At 56.6% G+C, this 19,692-nt stretch overlaps 2 protein-coding genes across 6 annotated transcripts; one reads left to right on the top strand and one right to left on the bottom strand.

The window, feature by feature from the left end:
* The first annotated feature begins 648 nt into the window (after positions 1–648).
* Positions 649–17,418, top strand: FHOD1 (formin homology 2 domain containing 1). 5 transcript variants are annotated; one of them, XM_049864247.1, is made up of 24 exons: positions 649–955; positions 9,384–9,490; positions 9,885–9,949; positions 10,267–10,334; positions 10,407–10,512; positions 10,588–10,682; positions 10,935–11,046; positions 11,130–11,224; positions 11,316–11,459; positions 11,568–11,716; positions 11,802–11,981; positions 12,116–12,139; positions 12,538–12,591; positions 13,461–13,576; positions 13,663–14,267; positions 14,595–14,750; positions 14,969–15,151; positions 15,238–15,357; positions 15,435–15,596; positions 16,027–16,217; positions 16,316–16,508; positions 16,590–16,752; positions 16,828–17,028; positions 17,102–17,418. In XM_049864247.1, the coding sequence occupies exons 1-24, from the start codon at positions 755–757 to the stop codon at positions 17,182–17,184; spliced, it is 3,573 nt and encodes a 1,190-aa protein (XP_049720204.1). In that variant the 5' UTR covers positions 649–754; the 3' UTR covers positions 17,185–17,418. The 5 variants fall into 5 exon arrangements, with proteins under 5 accessions (XP_049720204.1, XP_049720199.1, XP_049720201.1 ...); XM_049864242.1 differs by lacking the exons at positions 12,116–12,139; positions 12,538–12,591; XM_049864244.1 differs by lacking the exons at positions 12,116–12,139; positions 12,538–12,591; positions 15,435–15,596.
* A 108-nt stretch (positions 17,419–17,526) lies between these two features.
* Positions 17,527–19,625, bottom strand: TMEM208 (transmembrane protein 208). Its single transcript, XM_049864249.1, has 6 exons — positions 19,514–19,625; positions 18,816–18,911; positions 18,375–18,434; positions 18,159–18,295; positions 17,909–17,993; positions 17,527–17,811 (listed from the first exon to the last, which is right to left on the bottom strand). Exons 1-6 carry the CDS (start codon positions 19,517–19,519, stop codon positions 17,674–17,676), a joined length of 522 nt encoding a protein of 173 aa, XP_049720206.1. The 5' UTR covers positions 19,520–19,625; the 3' UTR covers positions 17,527–17,673.
* Positions 19,626–19,692: the final 67 nt, after the last annotated feature.

Below are 19,692 nucleotides of genomic sequence, written 5' to 3'. Positions count from 1 at the left end.
TCGATTCCTTTCAAATTAAGAGGATGCACCCAACTTTTTCCCGAAATCTGCGAGGTATTCTCGTCTTTCATCAAACTGAGGAGGACCATCTCCATTTTTCATATAGGTTGAGGGGCACCCATTCCACTTCTTCCTCAAAACTGAGGGGAACGTGTTCTACTTTCCCCTTCGAACTGAGAGGCATCCCACCATTTTCCCAGAATTGAGGACCTCTTCTTCCCCAACTAAAGGGAAGTGACCCCACCTCTTCCTTCAAACTGAGTGGAATCCATCTCACTTCTCCCTCCAAAATGAAAGGGGCGAGCCTCATTACTTTCTCCAAATGAGAGAAATCCATCCACTTCATCCCGCAAAGTGAAGGAAGATGTGGCCGGCCACCATCTGAAGAAACGTTCGCCCCACTTGCCCTACCTTCCCAGTAAAGGAGTGCAGCCTCACCGCCCCAAGCCCAAAGAAAGATACCCGGTCACCTCCCGCACACTCGAAGGCGGAGCGCAAGCGCGGGTTTCCCGCCCTCCCAGCCAGTGAACTAACCGAATCACGATCCGGCTCTCTGATTGGCTGACGGCAAGTCCCGCCTTCGGCAGTAGTTGCCCCCCCGCAAGTTTCGGGCCTCCTTCTTGGCTCCACCCCATTCCTCGGCCCCGCCTCTCTTCTGCAGCGTCGGGCCCGGCCCGGGACACAGAACTAGGCGGGTGGCCGCTGCGGCGGGGCCGGGACCCGGAGGTGTTCGGTGCGAGCCGGTGGCGGAGCCATGGCGGGCGGGGAAGACAGCGGTGACGGGGAGCCGGTATCGGTGGTGACCGTGAGGGTACAGTACCTGGAAGACACCGACCCCTTCGCGTGTGCTAACTTCCCGGAGCCGCGCCGGGCCCCTGCCTGCAGCCTGGACGGGGCGCTGCCCGTGGGCGCGCAGATACCCGCGCTGCACCGCCTGCTGGGGGCGCCACTCAAGGTGAAGGAGGCCGGCGAAAGGTTGGCGGTGATCGGGAGTTCAGGGTCGGCGCCATGAAAGCCTGTGGGAGGTGCCCTCGGGGAGTCTTGTGCTGGGGGCCCAGGGTCCATGCTGCCTCGCCTACGGGGGACGCCTTTCAAGTTGAGGGAAAACGCGGACGGCAGATGGGAGTTTATGGTCTGCACCACCCCGGGTACCCCTCTAAGAGAAGCCCAGCCTGGAGAGGTGCTTGAGGCGCACTCACTGCCTGTCTTCCAAGGCAGCTGCTCTAGGAAGGATGACTGTAGCTGTTAGGGCAGTAGCGGACCCAGGAGGCGGAGCTGGGGTGGGACCAGCTTCCACCTGCTTCAGGTGAGGTGGGGCGGGACCACGACAAGGGGCGGGTCCGGGGCGGGCCACTAGAGGTGGCCAAGGGTTGGAGCGATGTCTGGAGGCTGACTGGGTCCTGTTGGGTAGAAAGCCTGGCCCCTTGAGGTCCAGGGTCCGGCATGGGAGTCCTGGCCGAAAAGAGACCTCATCGGATACGGGTAGTCCTGGGGAAGCGACCCGGCGCAGGAGAGGTAGAGCACAGGAGGCTGCACGAGTGGAAAAGCTCTCTGAGTCACCGCCCCCCACCCGGTGCACCCGCAGCCTCCGGCCGGCAGCTGGAAGGGAGGGGGCGGGCCAGGCTAATTTTAAATCTTGGTCTGCCGGTGTTTGCCCGGGCCGCGGAGCCGATCGCGCGCAGTGCCCGGAGAGGCCCGTTTCCAGATGGCCTGCCTGCCTCCCCCACTCCAGCTCTGAGCCCTTAGCCCCCCGCAGGCAGCTCTGTCCGGCGCGCTCCGTTTCCGGGCCCGAACGCCGGGAGGCGCGCCACCACCCCCCGGGGTTTCCCGCCAGCCCACGGGTCCCGAGTGGGGAGAGCAGAGAGAGTCGTCAGGGGAGCCCTTCCCAGCCTCAGCTGGGCGTCGAGTTGCGCAAACTTGCCCCCTGGGCCCGGGGTCTCCCCTGGAATGTGCCCGGGGCGCCAGGCCCCCAGCCTGCATTCCAGGCTCTGCGGCCAGCCCCGCCTCCGAGCGCGGGCGGGAGGGGTGGGTAGACTATTGGCTTGGGGAGTGGCACGTGTCCGGGCAGAGCCCTTGCTTCAAGGCCACGGGCCTGCCCGCCCTCAGAGTTTTGATGCTGCCCCCTTGTAGTCGGCCCTGGGGAGAAAGGAGTACTGAACTGTGGTTCCCCCCACCCCCTCCTGGATTCCTGGTGCTGAAATAAGACTGGACTACCGGAGAGAAAATTAGTTTTCCTCCTGACTTCCACCCCAGGACAGGACCTGGCCCTGACACACCTCTTCCCAACTACAGACAGACTTGTGAGGTTAGCTGCAGGAAAGAGGCCTAGAACTGCTTCTTACCTCCCCTTCCTCATTTAAGGACCCACCACACCCCATCATATGCTCTGCCCTCTGTTCTCTGCTGTCTAGCTGAGGACACGAGCTTGGATGGAGAGCGTGTTAAGTCCTCTTCCCCGCTTTCAGAGCCGGAGACTGGACCCAATCAGCCTCCCACCTGGAGCACCTAAGGACTGCCTCCCTCACCTCCCCTAGGGACAGGATATAGGAGCCAGAGCAGGCATGCTGTGTTACCACAGTGCTTGGAGCTGAGGCTCACTGGGATTGGCAGCTCTGCCAGGAATGGTCAGATGTGCTTCTATGTGTTCGTCCCAAATATAAACTGTGACCACAGCCCCAGAATAGAAAGCTGGAGGAAGAGGGGCTGAGAATAGAGTAGGGGCAAGGACATCAGAGAGCTGGGGGAAGGGAGGGGAGGAGGGCCCCTCCTTGCAGGAAATGTCAACAGCTGTTCCTCCCCTAATCCCCTAAGTGGGTGCCCCAGGAGAGTCTCAGGGGCACAGATATGACTCAGGCCTGCCTTAATAGCCCTCTAGAGAGGAGAGGAGGCCCCAAAACCTAGGCATCTCCACCCCAGGCTGTGGGACAGAAATAAATGGGAGGGGCTCTCTACTCACTGCTTCATTGTGCATACAGTTGTCCAACAGGGGAACAGAACACAGCCAGGTGATGTCTGTCCCCAACTTGGGCACTGACCCCCATTGTCCCTGCCTCCTCCCTGTGGTGCAGAGGCCCAGCCCACTCCTTCCCCAGACTCCACCCTTCTACACCCCTTTGGGCTAGGCCTCCTATCTAGAGTTCCCCTGGGGGCTTCTTTTTCAAACGATTCAGAGCTTTTACATCTAAGAACGCCTTGCTCATTTCCTCCCAGTCTAAGAGGAAGCTCCTGGCCACAGCCGTTGACTCATCTCCAGGCCCGGGGCGGGGGGGGGGTGGAGGTCGGAGGGATCCAGGCAGTAACTTGGGCCAGGCCTGGTGTCTCCAGGGGAACTCAGGAAACTCTTTCGCCCCTCCTGAAGGAGGCTCTCCTAGCATCTGCCCCTGCATCAGGGGGGAATCTAGCCCAGTAGCTCAGTATCTCACCTCATCCAGAATAGCCCTGTCCCGCCCTCCCTGGTGCTGCTAACCTTTGCCCTTCCAGGAGGTGCCTCAGGAGCCTCGCCCTGGGCTCTGGGCAGAAGGCCCTGGGTGCTGCTCTGACCTTGATGCAGAGACCAGAGTAGCACCCTTTTTCTAGCAAACAGGGATAACCCTAGGAAAAAAACCCAAACCCACTGCCATTGAGTCAGTTCTGACTCATGACAACCCCATGTGTTACAGAGTAGAACTGTACTCCATAAGGTTTTATTGGCTGTAATCTTTACAGAAGCAGATTGCCAGGCCTTTCCTTCGGGGTGCCACTGGGTGGGTTCAAACTGCCAACCTTTCAGTTAGTAGCCAACAGCAAACATTTTTGACACCCAGGGACCTATAGCCCTAGAGATCTGGCCATTACGAGCAACTTTGGTTCCCCAGCTGTGGCTAGAGGTCCAGCAAGATAGGGGTGTACTGCCCCAGAATATTTCCTGTCCCTGCCCCTCCCCACTCTAGCCTCACTTTACCCCTGAGGAGCAGTCATGGTGAGAGAACTAAAGTGTGAACCTGACTTCTGGGTTAGCAGTCTCAGCCAACTAGATGGGCCCCAGAGGGCTCATAAGGGGAAGGTGGGGTGCTCTGGTGATGAACTGGGCTCTTTACTCCTCCCCTCTCTCCCCACTTCCCCACCCCCCCTCCATGGGAGTCTGTTTGGAGACTATGGTGTGTGTATGAGTCCTGACCTCCTCCCACCCTTCCCTGGGGTCAGCATATCCAATCTGCTGGTCATTCTGGGCTCCTGAGGCTGGGCTACCACCTGGTGAGAGATCCTCCAATCCCTAGATTCTGGCAGAGGTAGGCACTGTTACCCAAGCATGTATGGTGTGTGTTTACTCATGTGTTTCCTTGCTGGAACCAGGAGGACCAGTTCAGAGTATTTGCAGAGTCCAGAAAGCTTAGGGGCGGTTGGTCTCCAGCCCTTGGCGATCCTACAGGTCCCAGCCCTCATTTGCCTCCCCTCCAGGATTCCCTGGAGCACTTCCAAGGCCCATCCACCCAAGATCTGGGTCAATTAGCCCTGGTTCCATTCCTGGCTGTGTGGCCTGGGTAAGTTCCCTGAACTGAGCCTTGGTTTCCTCACCTGTAAAAGGACTGTTGGGAGAACTCAGTGAAATAGGCAGCCAGAACCTGTCAAGGAGGAGACAGAACAAATGTCCATGTCATCTCATCCAAGAAGTCACAGTCTAGTTGGAAACTCAAGATAACAGGAAAAGGGTCTTCAGAGTACAGGGCCTTTGTTTACAGGAGAGAAGAGGAGGCAGTTAAATTATTTCCTAAGAGACCTTCAGCATTTAATTCCACCCTCTTCTCCATCTTCTTTGTACTCTGCTCCTGGTGGTCTGAGGTGACACTGTGTATCTAGCTCCCACTCCCAGCTATTCCCTACATGCTCGTTCTGACCTGATTGGACTATTATAAAAATATTAGGGAGTAGGCACCATGGTCCCCAAAGCTTGGCCCTACATATAAAATCATATGCCAGAAAAGCCTGAGCCCAGAGTGGCAAGAGAAAAGTGGACTAGGGGCTGAAGTGAGGGGCTGAGCCTGGGGCAAATGGAGGAGGGGCTCTGCACCCCAGGGGAGTAAGACAAAAGCCAGGAGGGGGTCATGGATGTAGGCCCATACTATGTGCTGACCTTCAGCCCTTTCATCAGAGATCAGGGTCTAGGCTTGCTCAGGCCTGGCCCAGCCCCAGGGTGTGAGAAACAAGGCCCAGAGGTTTGGCTCCCGGAACGGTGTGACCCCAGGAAGGGACCATGGGTGTTAGGGACAAGCACCACCCTGCTGGCAGGAAGTCTCCTCTCTGCTGCTCATCTGGCCTTAGCCCACATCCCCCATCTCCACCCAGGACAGACAATTGCGGGGAGGGACACTGTCCTGGAGGCATTGGCCTGACTAGTACCCCTGGGCCCCCTCTCTAGAAATGGGGCCCTGGCAGGATTGGACAGGTAAAGTGGCCAGGGAAACCACTGCTACCACTGCAGAGGAGAAGGGTTAAACCTGCTCACCTGAGGAGGCTGGGGGAGGTGGGATGCTTAGCCTTCTGGACCCTGCCCCAGATGGGTGCAGACATGGGGTATCCTGGAAAGAGAGGACCATTCTCTGCTCACTTGATTTGAGAGCATCCAAGTATGTGTGCAGGAGGGGAAGAGATTCCACAGGTGGGCCTGCCCTTGTTGTGGATGTGGTTCTTTGGCCTTCAAGGGGCCAGTGAGTATATACCAGGTGCCAAGTATGTGTGCAGGAGGGGAAGAGACTCCACAGGTGGGCCTGCCCTTGTTGTGGATGTGGTTCTTTGGCCTTCAAGGGGCCAGTGAGTATATACCAGGTGTGTAAGCAGTTATCAGGTATAATAGGATCACACCTCCAGTGTTTATCTTTACAGCACTCTGCTCTGACCCTTTCTTAGCACCCATCAAAGTTGTAATTCTACACATATTTGCTAGCTTCTTCTGGGTCAAGCCTGTTTCCATCACTGGACTAGAAAGAAGGGAATGCAGAGACAGTCTTATTCTTTGCTGTTCTCAGCACCTAAAACCAAGTTTAGTTTGTGAATATTTGAATAAATGAGCTCTGTACATGTGTGGTTTTGGAGGGTTCCTGAGGGGGGTTGTGGCTCTGAGAGATATGTCTCTCAAGGGTCCCAGAATCCTCCAATCCAAGCTGGAAGAAGATATAGCTGTGCCAGGATGGGGGTGGGGTGGGTCAGCTGATGAGTCACCATGTGGGAAGCAGGATTAGGAGGCCTGTGGGGCAGCCCTCAGCTGAGCTGGCCTTGGAGGAGGTACCCCAGCCCTGGGACCTGGCCGCACTGTTTCCTCCAGCCTGTTCCCAGTAGGCCCTGGAGAGGATAACTCTGCTCCCAGGGTCGGGAGAGAAGTCAGGCCAGCCCAAGGCGCCCAGAGGAAGGCAGCCAGCCAGACAGGAAGTGGGACAGAGAACAGCCTGGAGTGTTTGTCCTATGTCCCAGGCAGGGGGGTTACCTAAGGGCCCCAACAAGCTGAACTGCCAGGAAGGAGTCAGGCTCTAAGGCATGAGCAGGAGTGCTAAACAGAGGTAGAGGAAGGGGCTTCTTCCCCTCAGGGGATGAAGGACAGCTGGAAGCCCTTGGGCTGGGTCCAGAGCAGGCCAGGGCTGATAGAACAGGAGGACAAATGCTGAGGTTGACTTGCCCAGTAAGATGGAGGCCAGGAGACACCCCCCGCCCCCCACGCCACCTCTCCAGAGGTGAGCCCTCCCCAGAACATGGCACCTCAAGAGCTGGAGCCACTCAAGTCAAGGGGTCTTTGATGAGCCTTGCATACCGGTACTGTGCTATGGGCGTGGTATCAGGGAGAGGCACAGTGCTGCCCTCAGACTCTCTGGAGTCACCTTATTCTGGCCTTTCTACAGGCACTTCTCAAGGGGCCAGGTGCCTGGTGGTGGTGGTGGTGGTGGTGGAGGGGAGCCAGGCCCAAGGAGAGGGGAACATGAAAAAGGAATACATGGATGGAGCATGTGCCTTTCTGTTACAAATGCAGGTTTCAGGGCCCCACTGTAGATTGACTGTGTCAAACCCTGAGATCTGATTTTTATAGGCTCCCCAGGGGCCCTTGAGGTCCAGCTAGGACCGCTGTAACTGTAGCCCACTTTGCGGGGGGAGACAAGACCCTGAAGTCCAGAGACTATGAAGTCTGTGGATCAGCCTCTGTTCTTCACCATTGCCTTACTCACGAGACACATATGCACGCACGCACACACTGTCCCTGTCTCACACACACTCTCACTGTCTCACACACACTCTCACTCTGCTCTCCCAGCTGGGTTTGCACCTCCCAACACTCTTAACACTTTCTCCCTGGGCTTTAATGCTTTGTAGCTGCAGCTTATCACCCCACAGGGCTGTGAGCTTCCTCGAAGGCAGGAACTTCCTCCCATCTTCTCTCCACTCCCTTTCCTCCTTTATGTTCATTAGCTCAACAAGCATTTAGTGATCATCTGCTGTGTGCCGAGTGCTGTACTAAGCTCTGCAGATATGGCAGGGGGCAAGGCATACATGGTGCCTGAACCCAGACAGCACAGTTAGTGAGGGAGGAGACTAGTGTCTAGGATAGCATAATGCTGTGTGGCAGATCTCAGAGGGGGTACACACAGAGTCCAAGAAGGCTTTCCAAAAAAGTGTTATCTGAAACCTAACCAATGGGTAAGTGTTAGCCAGGAGAGGACATGGCCAGGAGAGAATACAAGGAGCAAGAAAGCCTGGCACCTAAGATGCATGGGGCTGAGGGGTGAGGGAGGGAAAATTACCAAATAGATAGAAGACACATGTTAATTTAGGTGAAGGGAAAGGCAATACACAATATGTGAGAAGTCAGCAAAACATGACCAAGGCATGGGAGGACACAGAGAGGAATGCAAAACAAAGGGCAACAAAGGTAATTTCCATAGCATAGACAATCCTGCAACAATAGTATTAACAAACACTAATTTATGAATAGATACATAGCTAGATAGATATGACAACAGGTATGGGATGGTATAAGGAAACACATCCATTTGCAGATACAGGTTCACTGGTGGATACTTCTATATACATAATTGTAGGTGATGCTTATATATCAATACAGACAATAGAGCACACAAGGGTCACAATCAGGGCAACTTCTTAGACATAACCAAACACCTCACAGGCTCAAAGGCAAAGGACCATAGATTCCAGGGACATCTATGTCAACTGCCACAACACAGTACATAAAGACAAAGTTCTGCATCCTACTTTGGTGAGTAGCATCTGAGGTCTTAAAACCTTGAGAGCAACCATCTAAGATACAACTATCGGTCTCTTACCATCCAGAGCAAAAGAGAATTAAGAAAACCAAAGACCCCAAATTCTCATAAAAGACCAGACTTAATGGCCTGACTGAGACTAGAATGACCCCGGAGGTCATGGTCCCAGACCTTCTGTTAGCCTAAGACAGGAACCATTCCTAAAGCTAACTCTTCAGACAGGGATTCAACAGTAACGGTTATGGGATAGACAATGATACAGGTGAAGAATGAGCTTCTTGGATCAAGTAGACACATGAGAGTACGCTGGCATCTCCTGTCTGAAGGGGAGAGGAGAGGGCAGAGGGGGTCAGAAGCTGGCTGAATGGGCACAAAAAGAGAGAGTGGAGGGAAGGAGTGTGCTGTCTCATTAGGGGGGAGAGCAGTTAGGAGTATATAGCAAGATGTTTATAAATTTTTGTATGAGAGTCTGACTTGATTTGTAAACTTTCACTTAAAGCACAAGAAAAATTAAAAAAAGAAAACCAAAGACCCAAGGGAACAATTAGTCCAAAGGATTAAAAAAAGACCTGATTTACTAGCCTGCTATAGACTGGAGGAACCCTTGAGACTATGGCCCTAAGATACCCTTCTGAACTGGAACTGAAGCCATTACCAGAGACCGCCTTTCAGTCAAACCATAGATAGGCCCATGAAATGAACAACGCCACCTGAGAGGAACGTGTTCCTTAGGATAATATATTATATGAGATGAAAAGGACAACATTTGCCCAAGAGCAAAGATGAGAGGGCAGGAAGGGGTAGCAATTCAAAACAAAAGGAAACTGGGAAACTAGGATGGAAATGGGTGGAGGGCAGGCACATTGTGGGGAATGGAACCAATGTCATGGAACACTTTGTGTACAAGCTATTGAATGGGAAACTAAGTTGCTCAAACTTTCTCCTCATGCAAACACACACAAACAGATGCATGGGGCTGTGCACATAGTAGGCACCTGAGTAATGAAGGGATGGGCACGATACAGACCCTCGTGGTATGCCTCTCTGTTAACACTGCAAGTGGGAGATAGGGGGTCACGAAGTGTCCACACATACCCCTGCCACCTCTGCCCCAGCCCTGACAGCTCTTCCTGTTGTCCCTAGCTGGAGGACTGTGCCCTGCAAGTGTCTCCCTCTGGATACTACCTGGACCCCGAGCTGTCCCTGGAAGAGCAGAGGGAGATGCTAGAAAGCTTCTATGAAGAGATCAGGTCAGAGCTGATGGGGTCAGGGAGGCAAGGGAACCCCTATCTTTGCCCCCACCTGGGTCTGGCTCAGGTGTCAGCAGCCAAGAAACCCAATCTCCCGCCTGGGCCATGGGTCACCTCTTGCCACCCCAGGGAACTGTGCCAGGGGAATCCCGAGGCCTGGCCAATGCTACCCACTGCCCAGGATAGCAGTTGGGGGGTGACTCTCCCGCATACATGAGGTACCTGTGCTTGCAGGAACCCTCCTGTCTGACCAACCCTTGAGCCCTTGAAAGAGCAGCTGGGGAGGAAGGAGCTGGGCCAGGGTTGGCATGTGGAGGTCTTTGGCTGCCTTGGGATTGGGGGAGGGACCCTGAGGAATGGGCTGGGAGCTGCTAACGAAGCTGCTTGATTCCAGCAAAGGGCGGAAGCCCACACTGATCCTGCGGACCCAGCTCTCTGTGAGGGTCAATGCCATCTTGGGTGAGTGTGTGTGAGGACGTCAGTGTCCAGGAGCCCCCTACGTTCCCCCGAGACAGCCCAGCCGGCTCCGTTTCTTTCAGGCCTGTGCTGAACAGAGGAGATAGGACACAGAGTGTGTCCCCTCCCCATCCTCACCTCTCCTCCAGGGCCAGGGTTGATACTGCAGCTAGACTGTGGTGAGGGGTGCTCAGAGTCAGGGAGTGGATTTCGAGAGTACTAGGATGAGATAGTCTTTGGCTGGGAGGTTGTAGTCGTGTTCCAGTGAAGGAAGGTGTCTGTGTTCCCTTGGGGGTTCTATACCCACCTACCCCTTACAGAAAAATTGTATGGCTCCAGTGGCCCTGAGCTTCGCCGCTCCCTCTTCTCACTGAAGCAGATCTTCCAGGTGAGGCCCAGAGGTAGGCTGGGGGTGGGCGCCCATCTCAAGCCCTCCTAAACTTTCCTGTGGTACCCCCAGGAGGACAAGGACTTGGTGCCTGAGTTCGTGCACTCAGAGGGGCTGAGTTGCCTGATCCGTGTGGGTGCTGCTGCTGACCACAACTACCAGAGCTACATCCTCCGAGGTCAGCCCCATCCCTCCCCCATGACCCCTGCTCCCCAGTGATCCCTCACCGACCTCTTCCCATCCATGTCCCCAGCACTGGGCCAGCTGATGCTTTTTGTGGACGGGATGCTGGGGCTGGTAGCCCACAGTGAGACCGTGCAGTGGCTGTACACACTATGTGCCAGCCTGGTAAGTGTCCCCCGCCCTCCCTGCCATGCACTCTTTCCCACTGCTTCTTTCTGGGCCTGTTTCCTCTTCTGGACTGGAGTTGAGTCTGAGGCCCCTCTAAGCCTAGAAGACACTTCAGTGCCTGGACCCTAAGCCAGGGTCTTCCTGCCTTGACTCCTCTCTGGGTCCAGCCCCAGGAGCCTTTCCCACTGCCCACCAGCTGGCACAGAGCTGGCCCAAGCCCCACTCATATGTGGTGACCTCTCCCCCTAGTCTCGCTTGGTGGTGAAGACAGCTCTGAAGCTTCTGCTGGTGTTTGTGGAATATGCTGAGAGCAACGCACCACTCTTCATCCATGCAGTCAACTCCGTGGCCAGCAGCACTGGTCAGAGACTGTCCCTGCCTCCCCCACAACTTGGAGCCCCCCTCCAACTGGTCCTGCTGACTGCCCCTCTTTCTGTGTGGCAGGTGCTCTCCCATGGGCCAACCTGGTGTCCATCCTGGAGGAGAAGAATGGCGCTGACCCCGAGTTGTTGGTGTACACTGTCACCCTCATTAACAAGGTGAGGGACCAGGCAGGAACCCTGGGCCCCTGGGCTCCTGACCTCTGGTCCCCACCGGCCTCAGCCTTGCCCTGCCACCCCCACCCTCCAGACGCTGGCGGCGCTCCCGGATCAGGACTCATTCTACGACGTGACAGATGCACTGGAGCAGCAGGGGATGGAGGCACTGGTCCAGCGCCACTTGAGCACTGCAGGCACTGACGTCGACCTGCGTACGCAGCTTGTGCTCTACGAGGTGGGCCGGGCAGCCAGACTGGACTGAGGGTGGGAGGGAGAAGACGTGGTTCCCAAGCGTGCCCTACCCCACCTACCTGGGGCTCACATCCTGCCCCACCGCCCCTAGAACGCCCTGCGGTTGGAGGACGGAGACATCGAAGAAGCTACCACGGGTGGACGGCGGGAGCGCCGAAAGCCGTCGTCTGAGGAGGGCAAGAGGAGTCGCCGATCTCTGGAAGGCGGGGGCGGCCCCGCAGTGCGGGCCTCAGAGCCTGGGTAAGAACATTCCAACGCTGAACCCTGAACGGAAGGAGTTAGGTTGGCAGGCAGGGAGGTGTCCTTCTGACCAGCCCCCCTACAGCCCCACAGGCCCCGCCCCACCTGTAAGCTCCGCCTCCTGCCCCACGGACTCTGCCCAGCTGACAGCATCCACCTCCAGACCCGTGGGCCCTGCCTCCAGCCTCCATGCCTCTGTGAGCCTCTTTCCTAGCATCTCCGTCGCGCCCTCAGCCGACAGCTCCTGCGAGCGAAGCATCTACAAGTAAGTAGGGAAATGGAGGCCGCCCCCGGAGTCCTCTCTCCAACTCTTACTCTACTCTGCACCCTGCTCTGCGCCCCTACCAGGCGCCCTCAGCCTCCTCTGCGCAAACGCGTGCTTTCTCTCTTTCTTTCCAGACTTCACCAAACTGCTCCTGTTTGGTAAGTGACTTCTGGGGTGGAGTTTGGCTCTGACTGGACCTCCTTCTGCTCCTGCGGCTTCTTTTCTTCATCTCCTCTTTTTGACATTCGGCCTGTCTTTGCCTCTTGTCATCTGTCTGCCCCTCTTCTGTGTTTCTGCCACTGTCTCTCCAACCCTCTCTTGTTCTGCTCTATCTTTGTCTCTTACTGCATCTGCCCTGCTTTCTTGTAGTCTCTCCCCCCCTCCCCCCACTTCCAGGTTCCTCAAGTCATGTTCCCCCACCCCCTTCCTCTTCCCATTGTTGCTGGGAAGTTCCCTCTGGTATCACTGCCTGGCTTTGTGTGGGTGCAAGCAGGAGGACTTTGGGGTGGAGCAGGTACCAAAGTCACCATCTTTTCCTCTCACCCCCTTCCCCCAGGGCCCCTGAGAACCCACCTGTCCCCCAGTCCCCTACTGGGCAGGCCAGGCTGGAGTAAGTACAGAGGCCAGCCTGCTAGGCCTGCCTTGTGCTCAAGGCTTCAGCATTGCTTCCCCCGCAGGGGTTCCACGTGCCCAATGCAGCCAGAACCGGGGGGCTCTCAGGCTCCTCCTCTTCCAGGATTATCCAAGGACTAAGCACTGGGAAGCAGTTCATTGGGGTCATAGTAGTCCCTGTGTTTCAATAGCGTTACTCACCTCGACAGCTTAGACTAGCAATGGGAACGTGGACTCCAGGGTTGGGGCCCCTTATCCCATGCCCTCAGCTCAGGAATAGACAGGGAGGGGATCTAGGGTGCTATGTGATGTAGGGGCAGAAGAGTAACCTGGAGCTTAGAGACAGGCAGGGACCTGGTGAGGGCTCGCAAAGCCTGGAGGAGCCAGAAAAAAGATACTGAGTCATATTCATTAGTTCAAAATAAACTGAGTGCCTACCAGGCACTTTTCTGGGCATGAGCCATAGCTCTTAGAAGCTTCCAGACATGCTGAAAGAAGGACAGCCTGGTGTGCCCAATGGGACAGCTATCCCCTTCCCCTGCCCTGAGGGTGCTTGTCTATAATCAGGACAATGAACATGAAGGCTGCAGATTGGCTATTAAGTAGAACTTCTCCCTATATGTTGACCTTGGAATGCTGGGTTGATGGTGACCCTTACCAGATGTGGTGGTGACCCTTACCAGATGTGGAGAACTGAACAGGGGCTGGCATTGGGGGACAGGTCCTGGGTCTGCTTAGCGCATGAACTATGCCCTGGGTCTGTGTGTGCCTGCATTTGGGGGCAGTGCCCAGGAACCCAGCAAGGCATGTGTACACCCTGGGCTGAGGTTGTGTTAGACACCCCCACTGACAAGTGCTTCCCTTCAGAGCCCGGTTCCTGGAGAATGTGGCGGCAGCAGAAACAGAGAAGCAGGCTGCGCTGGCCCAGGGCCGGGCAGAGACCCTGGCTGGGACCATGCCTGATGAGGCCAGTGGACACTCAGGTAAGTGGATGGGTGGGCCAAATCCGCCCCAATTGCCCTGCTGCCCATAGGGAGCACAATGCTGACAGCTGCTTCCTTCCCTCTAGATACCCGGGAACTATGGAGCTCCCCAGAGCCAGCCCCTGTACCCAGAACACCCCAAAGCCCTGCCCCCCGAGTCCTTCTCCGGGCCCAGCGAAGCCTTGAGCCAGAGTCCAAGGAGCCACTGGCCCCACAAAGCCCTGAGCCTGTGCCCATCCGGGAGCTTCCTACCTGTGCACCTAAGCTCTGTATTGGGGATCTGGACTTCTCAGATCTGGGAGAGGACGAAGACCAGGACATGCTGAACGTGGAGTCTGTGGAGGCTGGAAAAGGCGTCCCACCTCCGCCACCCCTACCACCCCTGCTCTTGGGAGCACCCCCACCTCCCCCACCCCCACTTCCCACACTAACCAAAGGCCCCTTCCCACCACCCCCACCCCCAGCTGCTCCTCTTCCCCCTTCAGTGCCTGATGACCCAGCTCTCCCCACCAAGAGGAAGACAGTAAAACTCTTCTGGCGGGAGCTGAAGCTGGCTGGGAGCCCTGGAGGCTCTCGGGGGCACTTTGGGCCCTGTCCCACTCTGTGGGCCTCACTGGAGCCTGTGTCAGTGGACACAGCTCGGCTGGAACACCTGTTTGAGTCCCGTGCCAAGGATGTGCTGCCCTCTAAGGTAAACCCACCCTCATCTGCAAAATAGCCACAGTCGAGCAGCAGGGGAATTAAAGCTCATGTGTCTGAGTTGGTGGAGCCGGCCACTTAGTTCCCAGATGGTGAAACTGAGGCAAAGAAAAGAGCAGGAATTTGTTCAAAGTCTTTCAGCAGCAGAGCCCTAACTAGAATCTAAGCTCTTCCCAATGCCTTACATGTCCCAGAGCCCCAATTCTGGGGTGATCCCACTGTTTGGACATTTGGGGGAAGAACTTGGAGTGCCCTCTTAGATTATTGCCCCAGCTAGGCCCCTCCCCAATCCTAGAATGCCCTGGTCTCAACCTTGCAGAAAGCTGGTGAGGGCCGCCGGACAATGACCACAGTGCTGGACCCCAAGCGCAGCAATGCCATCAACATCGGCCTGACAACATTGCCACCCGTGCATGTCATCAAGGCTGCCCTGCTCAATTTCGACGAGTTTGCTGTCAGCAAGGATGGCATTGAGGTGGGGATACCAGGCTATGTGTGTGGGGAGGTCTGGCCCTCTCCTTTGGTTAGTGGGTGTTTCCTGCCCCTTCAGTGGCGGGCATGGGCTAGGCATTTCTGCTGCACAGTCCCTAGACCCTGGGGCTCCCCCAGATGGCCTAGGAATGGGCCAAGACCAAGGTCGAGGCCTCCGGCCAACACTGAGGGGTCTACGTGGGGCGGCGGCTATATCCCCAGAAGCTACTGACCATGATGCCCACGGAGGACGAGCAGCAAAAGATCGAAGAGGCCCAGCAGGCCAACCCTGACATACCCCTGGGCCCAGCCGAGAACTTCCTGCTGACTCTTGCCTCCATTGGGGGTCTGGCTGCCCGCCTACAACTCTGGGCCTTCAAGCTGGACTATGACAGCATGGAGCGGGTACCTGGGTCAAGGGGTGGGGCAGGCGGGGGACAGGTAAGCATAGTGACCATGTAGTTTGAGAGTTCCTGGTCCCCCCACACCAGGAAATTGCAGAGCCACTGTTTGACCTGAAAGTGGGCATGGAACAGCTGGTGCAGAATGCCACCTTCCGCTGCATCCTGGCCACGCTGCTGGCTGTGGGCAACTTCCTCAACGGCTCCCAGGTGAGTGAGAGCACATGGGGGCTAGGAGTCAGGGCTCTGGGGCTCGCCAGGCCCAGGCTCAGATGGGGTCCTTTCAGAGCAGCGGTTTTGAGCTGAGCTACCTGGAGAAGGTGTCAGAGGTGAAGGACACAGTGCGCCGGCAGTCACTGCTGCACCATCTCTGCTCCCTGGTGCTCCAGACTCGGCCTGATTCCTCCGATCTCTACTCAGAAATCCCTGCCCTGACCCGCTGTGCCAAGGTTAGCACCAGCCAGAGGCTCAGCTCCGACTGGCTGAGGCACAAGGGAGAGCTCCGTCCTGGGGCCAGCTGCTCCCCATCCTATTTGGGCTGCTGTGCCAGGGTATCCTCAGGCTACCAGTGTTTGCGTGGGCTATGTCCTCTGCCAGAAACACTCTCCTCTTCTGGCCTGGCCATGCTTATTTAGTCTTTGGGTCTCAGTTTAGCTGCCACTTCCTCCAAGCCTTCTCTGTTTGCTCATTCAATCAAATAGATGTGTCTGTCTCTTGCATTAGGCTGTGAGCTTTTGGAGGGCAGGGGCCAGGTCTCAGCTGTCTGGGTCCTCAGGACTCAGGCTAGTCAGCCTGGACGGAGGCTCCCTCAGGCAGTGTCTGTGTCTGTAGGGGCAAGAGGACAGCACTTAACCCCCTCTCTGCCCCCGGCTTTTCCAGGTGGACTTTGAGCAGCTGGCTGAGAACCTGGAGCAGCTGGAGTGCCGGAGCTGGGCAGCTCAGGAGAGTCTGCGGGGACTGGCCAAGCATGAGCTGGCCGCAGCTTTACGTGCCCGCCTCACCCACTTCCTGGCCCAGTGTGCCCGCCGTGTTGCCATGCTGAGGGTAGTGCACCGCCGGGTCTGCAACAGGTAAGGGCATGGGCCAGGGAAAGGCGGGACTGCCACCACTATCCCTCAGACACCAAGCAGGACTCACCATCCGTCCCTCCCTATCCTGACCTGCCTAGGTTCCGTGCTTTCCTGCTCTACCTGGGCTACACGGCACAAGGGGCCCGTGAGGTGCGCATCATGCAGTTCTGCCACACACTGCGGGAGTTTGCGCTCGAGTATCGGACTTGCCGGGAACGGGTGCTACAGCAGCAGCAGAAGCGGGCCACGTACCGTGAGCGCAACAAGACACGGGGACGCATGATCACTGAGGTGGGTGCCCCTTCTAGGTCTCAACTACCACCTTCATGGTTTCCCTTTCCCTACTCCAGATCATCCTTCTCCCCTCTCCAGACAGAGAAGTTCTCAGGTGTGGCTGGGGAGACCCCCAGCAACCCAGCTGTCCCAGTGGCTGTAGGTAGTGGGCCAGGCCGGGGAGATGCTGACAGTCACGCCAGCATGAAGAGTCTGCTGACCAGCAGCCCCAAGGACGCCACCCATGGCCGCCGCAGCAGAGGTAGGATCCATGGCCCCTGGAGGCAGTGGGCTCTGGGGCCACAGTGGTCTGACCTCCTTATCCGGTCTCCCTCAGGCATGGTCCAGAGCAACTCCCCCGTAATACCCACACCAGTGGAGCCCTCCGCTGCACCCCCAGAAGAATCCCCAGGCCCTGGTTCACCCAGTGACACTTCAGATGAAATCATGGACCTGCTGGTGCAGTCAGTGACCAAGAGCAGTCCTCGTGCTTTAGCAGCTCGGGAACGCAAGCGTTCCCGTGGCAACCGCAAGTCTTGTGAGTACCCCTTGTATACCCACTGCCTGCCTTAACCCCACCAACCCTTTCCAACCTTGCCCTGTCCCCACAGTGAGACGGACGTTGAAGAGTGGGCTCGGAGACGACCTGGTACAAGCGCTGGGACTGAGCAAGGGTCCTGGCCTGGAGGTGTGAAGGTGCTGCCTCCAGGAAACTTTTCGAGCCCAGGCCTGCAATGCGAGAGTCTACAGAGTGGGGAAGGGCCAGAGCAGAATTCTACGCCTCTTCCCAAACTCTAGTGCTACTCTGTGCCCAGAGGCCAGTGCCTTGAGCAGTATTAGTCGTGTGTGCCTGTGGGTGTCTGTGTCTGTGCATGTGTGAGCTCCCTGAACTTATGGAGCAAAATAAAGTTTTCTTAGCCAATCTAAGAGATTTTTTTTTCTTTGAAGGTTCCCACTAGGCTGGGTCTGTAGCAGGACGAAAATAACCAAAGACTGGCTCCTCCTGCCCTGCCCTTCATTATCACCCACACATCCATTAGCCACTTCTAAGCCATTTATTCAGCAATCTATACCCCAGAATACTCCGGCCCCTGGATAAGGCCCTCGCTGCTCCTGGCATGGGGGCCATGCAGCCTGATAGAGCTGCCCAAGGTCCAGCAGCCTGTGGCCACAATGCTAACAGCTATAACCGCTTCATCTGCCGCCGCTCCTGTCGGCACTGCCGTTTCTCGTTGTGTTCTGGTGCAGGGGTGCCACTGTCTGCTGTGAACCAGGGGCCTAGGACATTCACCCACAGGAGATAAAGGGCTCGGCCTGGAGCCTAGAAGAGAGAAGGTGTCTTGAAGCCAGGCTCAGGAAATGGGGAGAGTTGGATGCCCTATCCTCTTCTTGGGGACCACCCCCCACAGCCTACACACCAGAAGCCAGAAGGACCAGATGTAGAGAGAGAAGCAGCTCAGCACTTGCACGATGGCTGTCAGTAAGATCACATCCTTAAGGTGTCTGTGAATAAAAGGGAGGCTGCAAGGACCAGAGATAACAGATGGACCCCATTTGGCTCCCTTCTGCCCTCTTTGAGCTGCAGGCAGCTGTGGGTCTTGGGCTATCTGGGCCCCAGCGCCCCAGCCCTGGGGCCGCTCACCTGGGCTGGCGGCGGGGGACACTCACTCTGCCATGCCCTGCTCCATGTTGAGGTCCATGCCACCATCCACTAGGGCCCCATCCTCAGAAAAGGCTGCCCGTGCCATCGAGCTCATGGAGTGGTAGCTGGCCCCATATACTGCCAAACTAAAGCCCAGGGCCATCTGCAGGGCAAGGATGCAGGTGTCAAAGGCCAGCCACTGACTATGCACCCATCCACTTCTCAGGAGGGGGCACACTTACCCAGGCCCAAAATGAAGCAGATGAGTAGAAGACGACCAAGGTCACAAGGCAATAAATGGCCTGTAAGCAAACACAGAAGAATCAGGCTGGGATAAAAAATCCACTCCCAATCTACTGGCCTCCCCAACACACGCACACCCACACCAAGAATTAAGCCAGGCTGTGGGAGGATCCAGGTTGTTCTTATAGGGTTGGGGGGAGAAGAGGCCTGCTCCCTGAGACCTGGGAACTCAGACACCCAAGCCAGCCCAGGAAAGAAGCCCTGGTGTATCTGGGGCAATAAGGGCTCTCAAATCGAGATGGGACTCGTACGCTCATTTCTTTTTGACTGGCTTTTTTTCTCTTGGAAACCTGGCTATCACATACCACCACTCCCCACTAAAAAGGGGTGAGAACTGTGGGACTCTGGGTGGGCATGGGAGCAAGGGGACATACACTTACATTGGCCCCCAGTATGATCCGCAGGTAGAACTTCAGGGTCTCTCTATTTTCTTCAAATATCTGTTTCTTCCCTCTCGTGCCCACTTTGCCCTTGGGCTGCAGAAGGATTGTGAGATGCTGTCAGAGCCCTCCTCAGCCAGGGCCTTCCTCATTTCCCACACCAGTCGAGTTAGCTACAGAGTTCCATTCACACCTTAGCCAAGTCCCAACGGTGCTCAAACCTAGCACAATCTGGGATGTCCACCCCACCTCCAGTCCACCCTGCCTAGGGACTGGGAAGCACCCCAGCTGCAATCACCTTCTGCTCGCCCTGAAAAAATCTAACCTCATTCTGATACCACCTCTGGCTCCCCTGGTAAAGTCCAGCTTTGGACTAACGCCGCCTCCAGGGGGATTCCTGAGTGAGCTGAATGGGGCCCCTCTCCGGTGTCTGCTGCATAGTCCAGGTCTCCCCTCAGGCGTCTCGGATATCTAGCCTGCTCTGGCACTGTAAAGCCTCAGGACCGCGCCCCGCTTCGGCACCTGTCTGGTACGGCCCTACCCCGGCGGACACCCCGCTCCGGCTTGCTCTAGTACGGTCCATCCACAGGACCTCCTCCGGCCAACCCCGCATCCCTTGATGTCCTTCCTCTGCTTTCGGTCTCCCGGTCCCGGGAGCGCTTTGCCCATGCAGGCCCCACCCTATCCTTCTTCCTCACCGCCATGGTGCGACGCAAATACCGAGCCGAAAGAACAAGGGAGATCGACTGAAACCGCAGACAGCAAGTACCACATCGGCTGTACGAGCACTTCCTGTGCTCACCAAAGTCGTCAACAAATGGGACGGAAGTGGAGTACACATCCTTCCCAAGCCCCGCCTTATAGCCAGTGGGACTAC

Source organism: Elephas maximus, chromosome 21, assembly GCF_024166365.1.
Source record: "Elephas maximus indicus isolate mEleMax1 chromosome 21, mEleMax1 primary haplotype, whole genome shotgun sequence".
Classification (NCBI taxonomy): Eukaryota; Metazoa; Chordata; class Mammalia; order Proboscidea; family Elephantidae; genus Elephas; species Elephas maximus.
The sequence above is the reverse complement of the archived record's forward strand: the minus strand, read 5'-3'. Positions and strand labels throughout refer to the sequence as shown.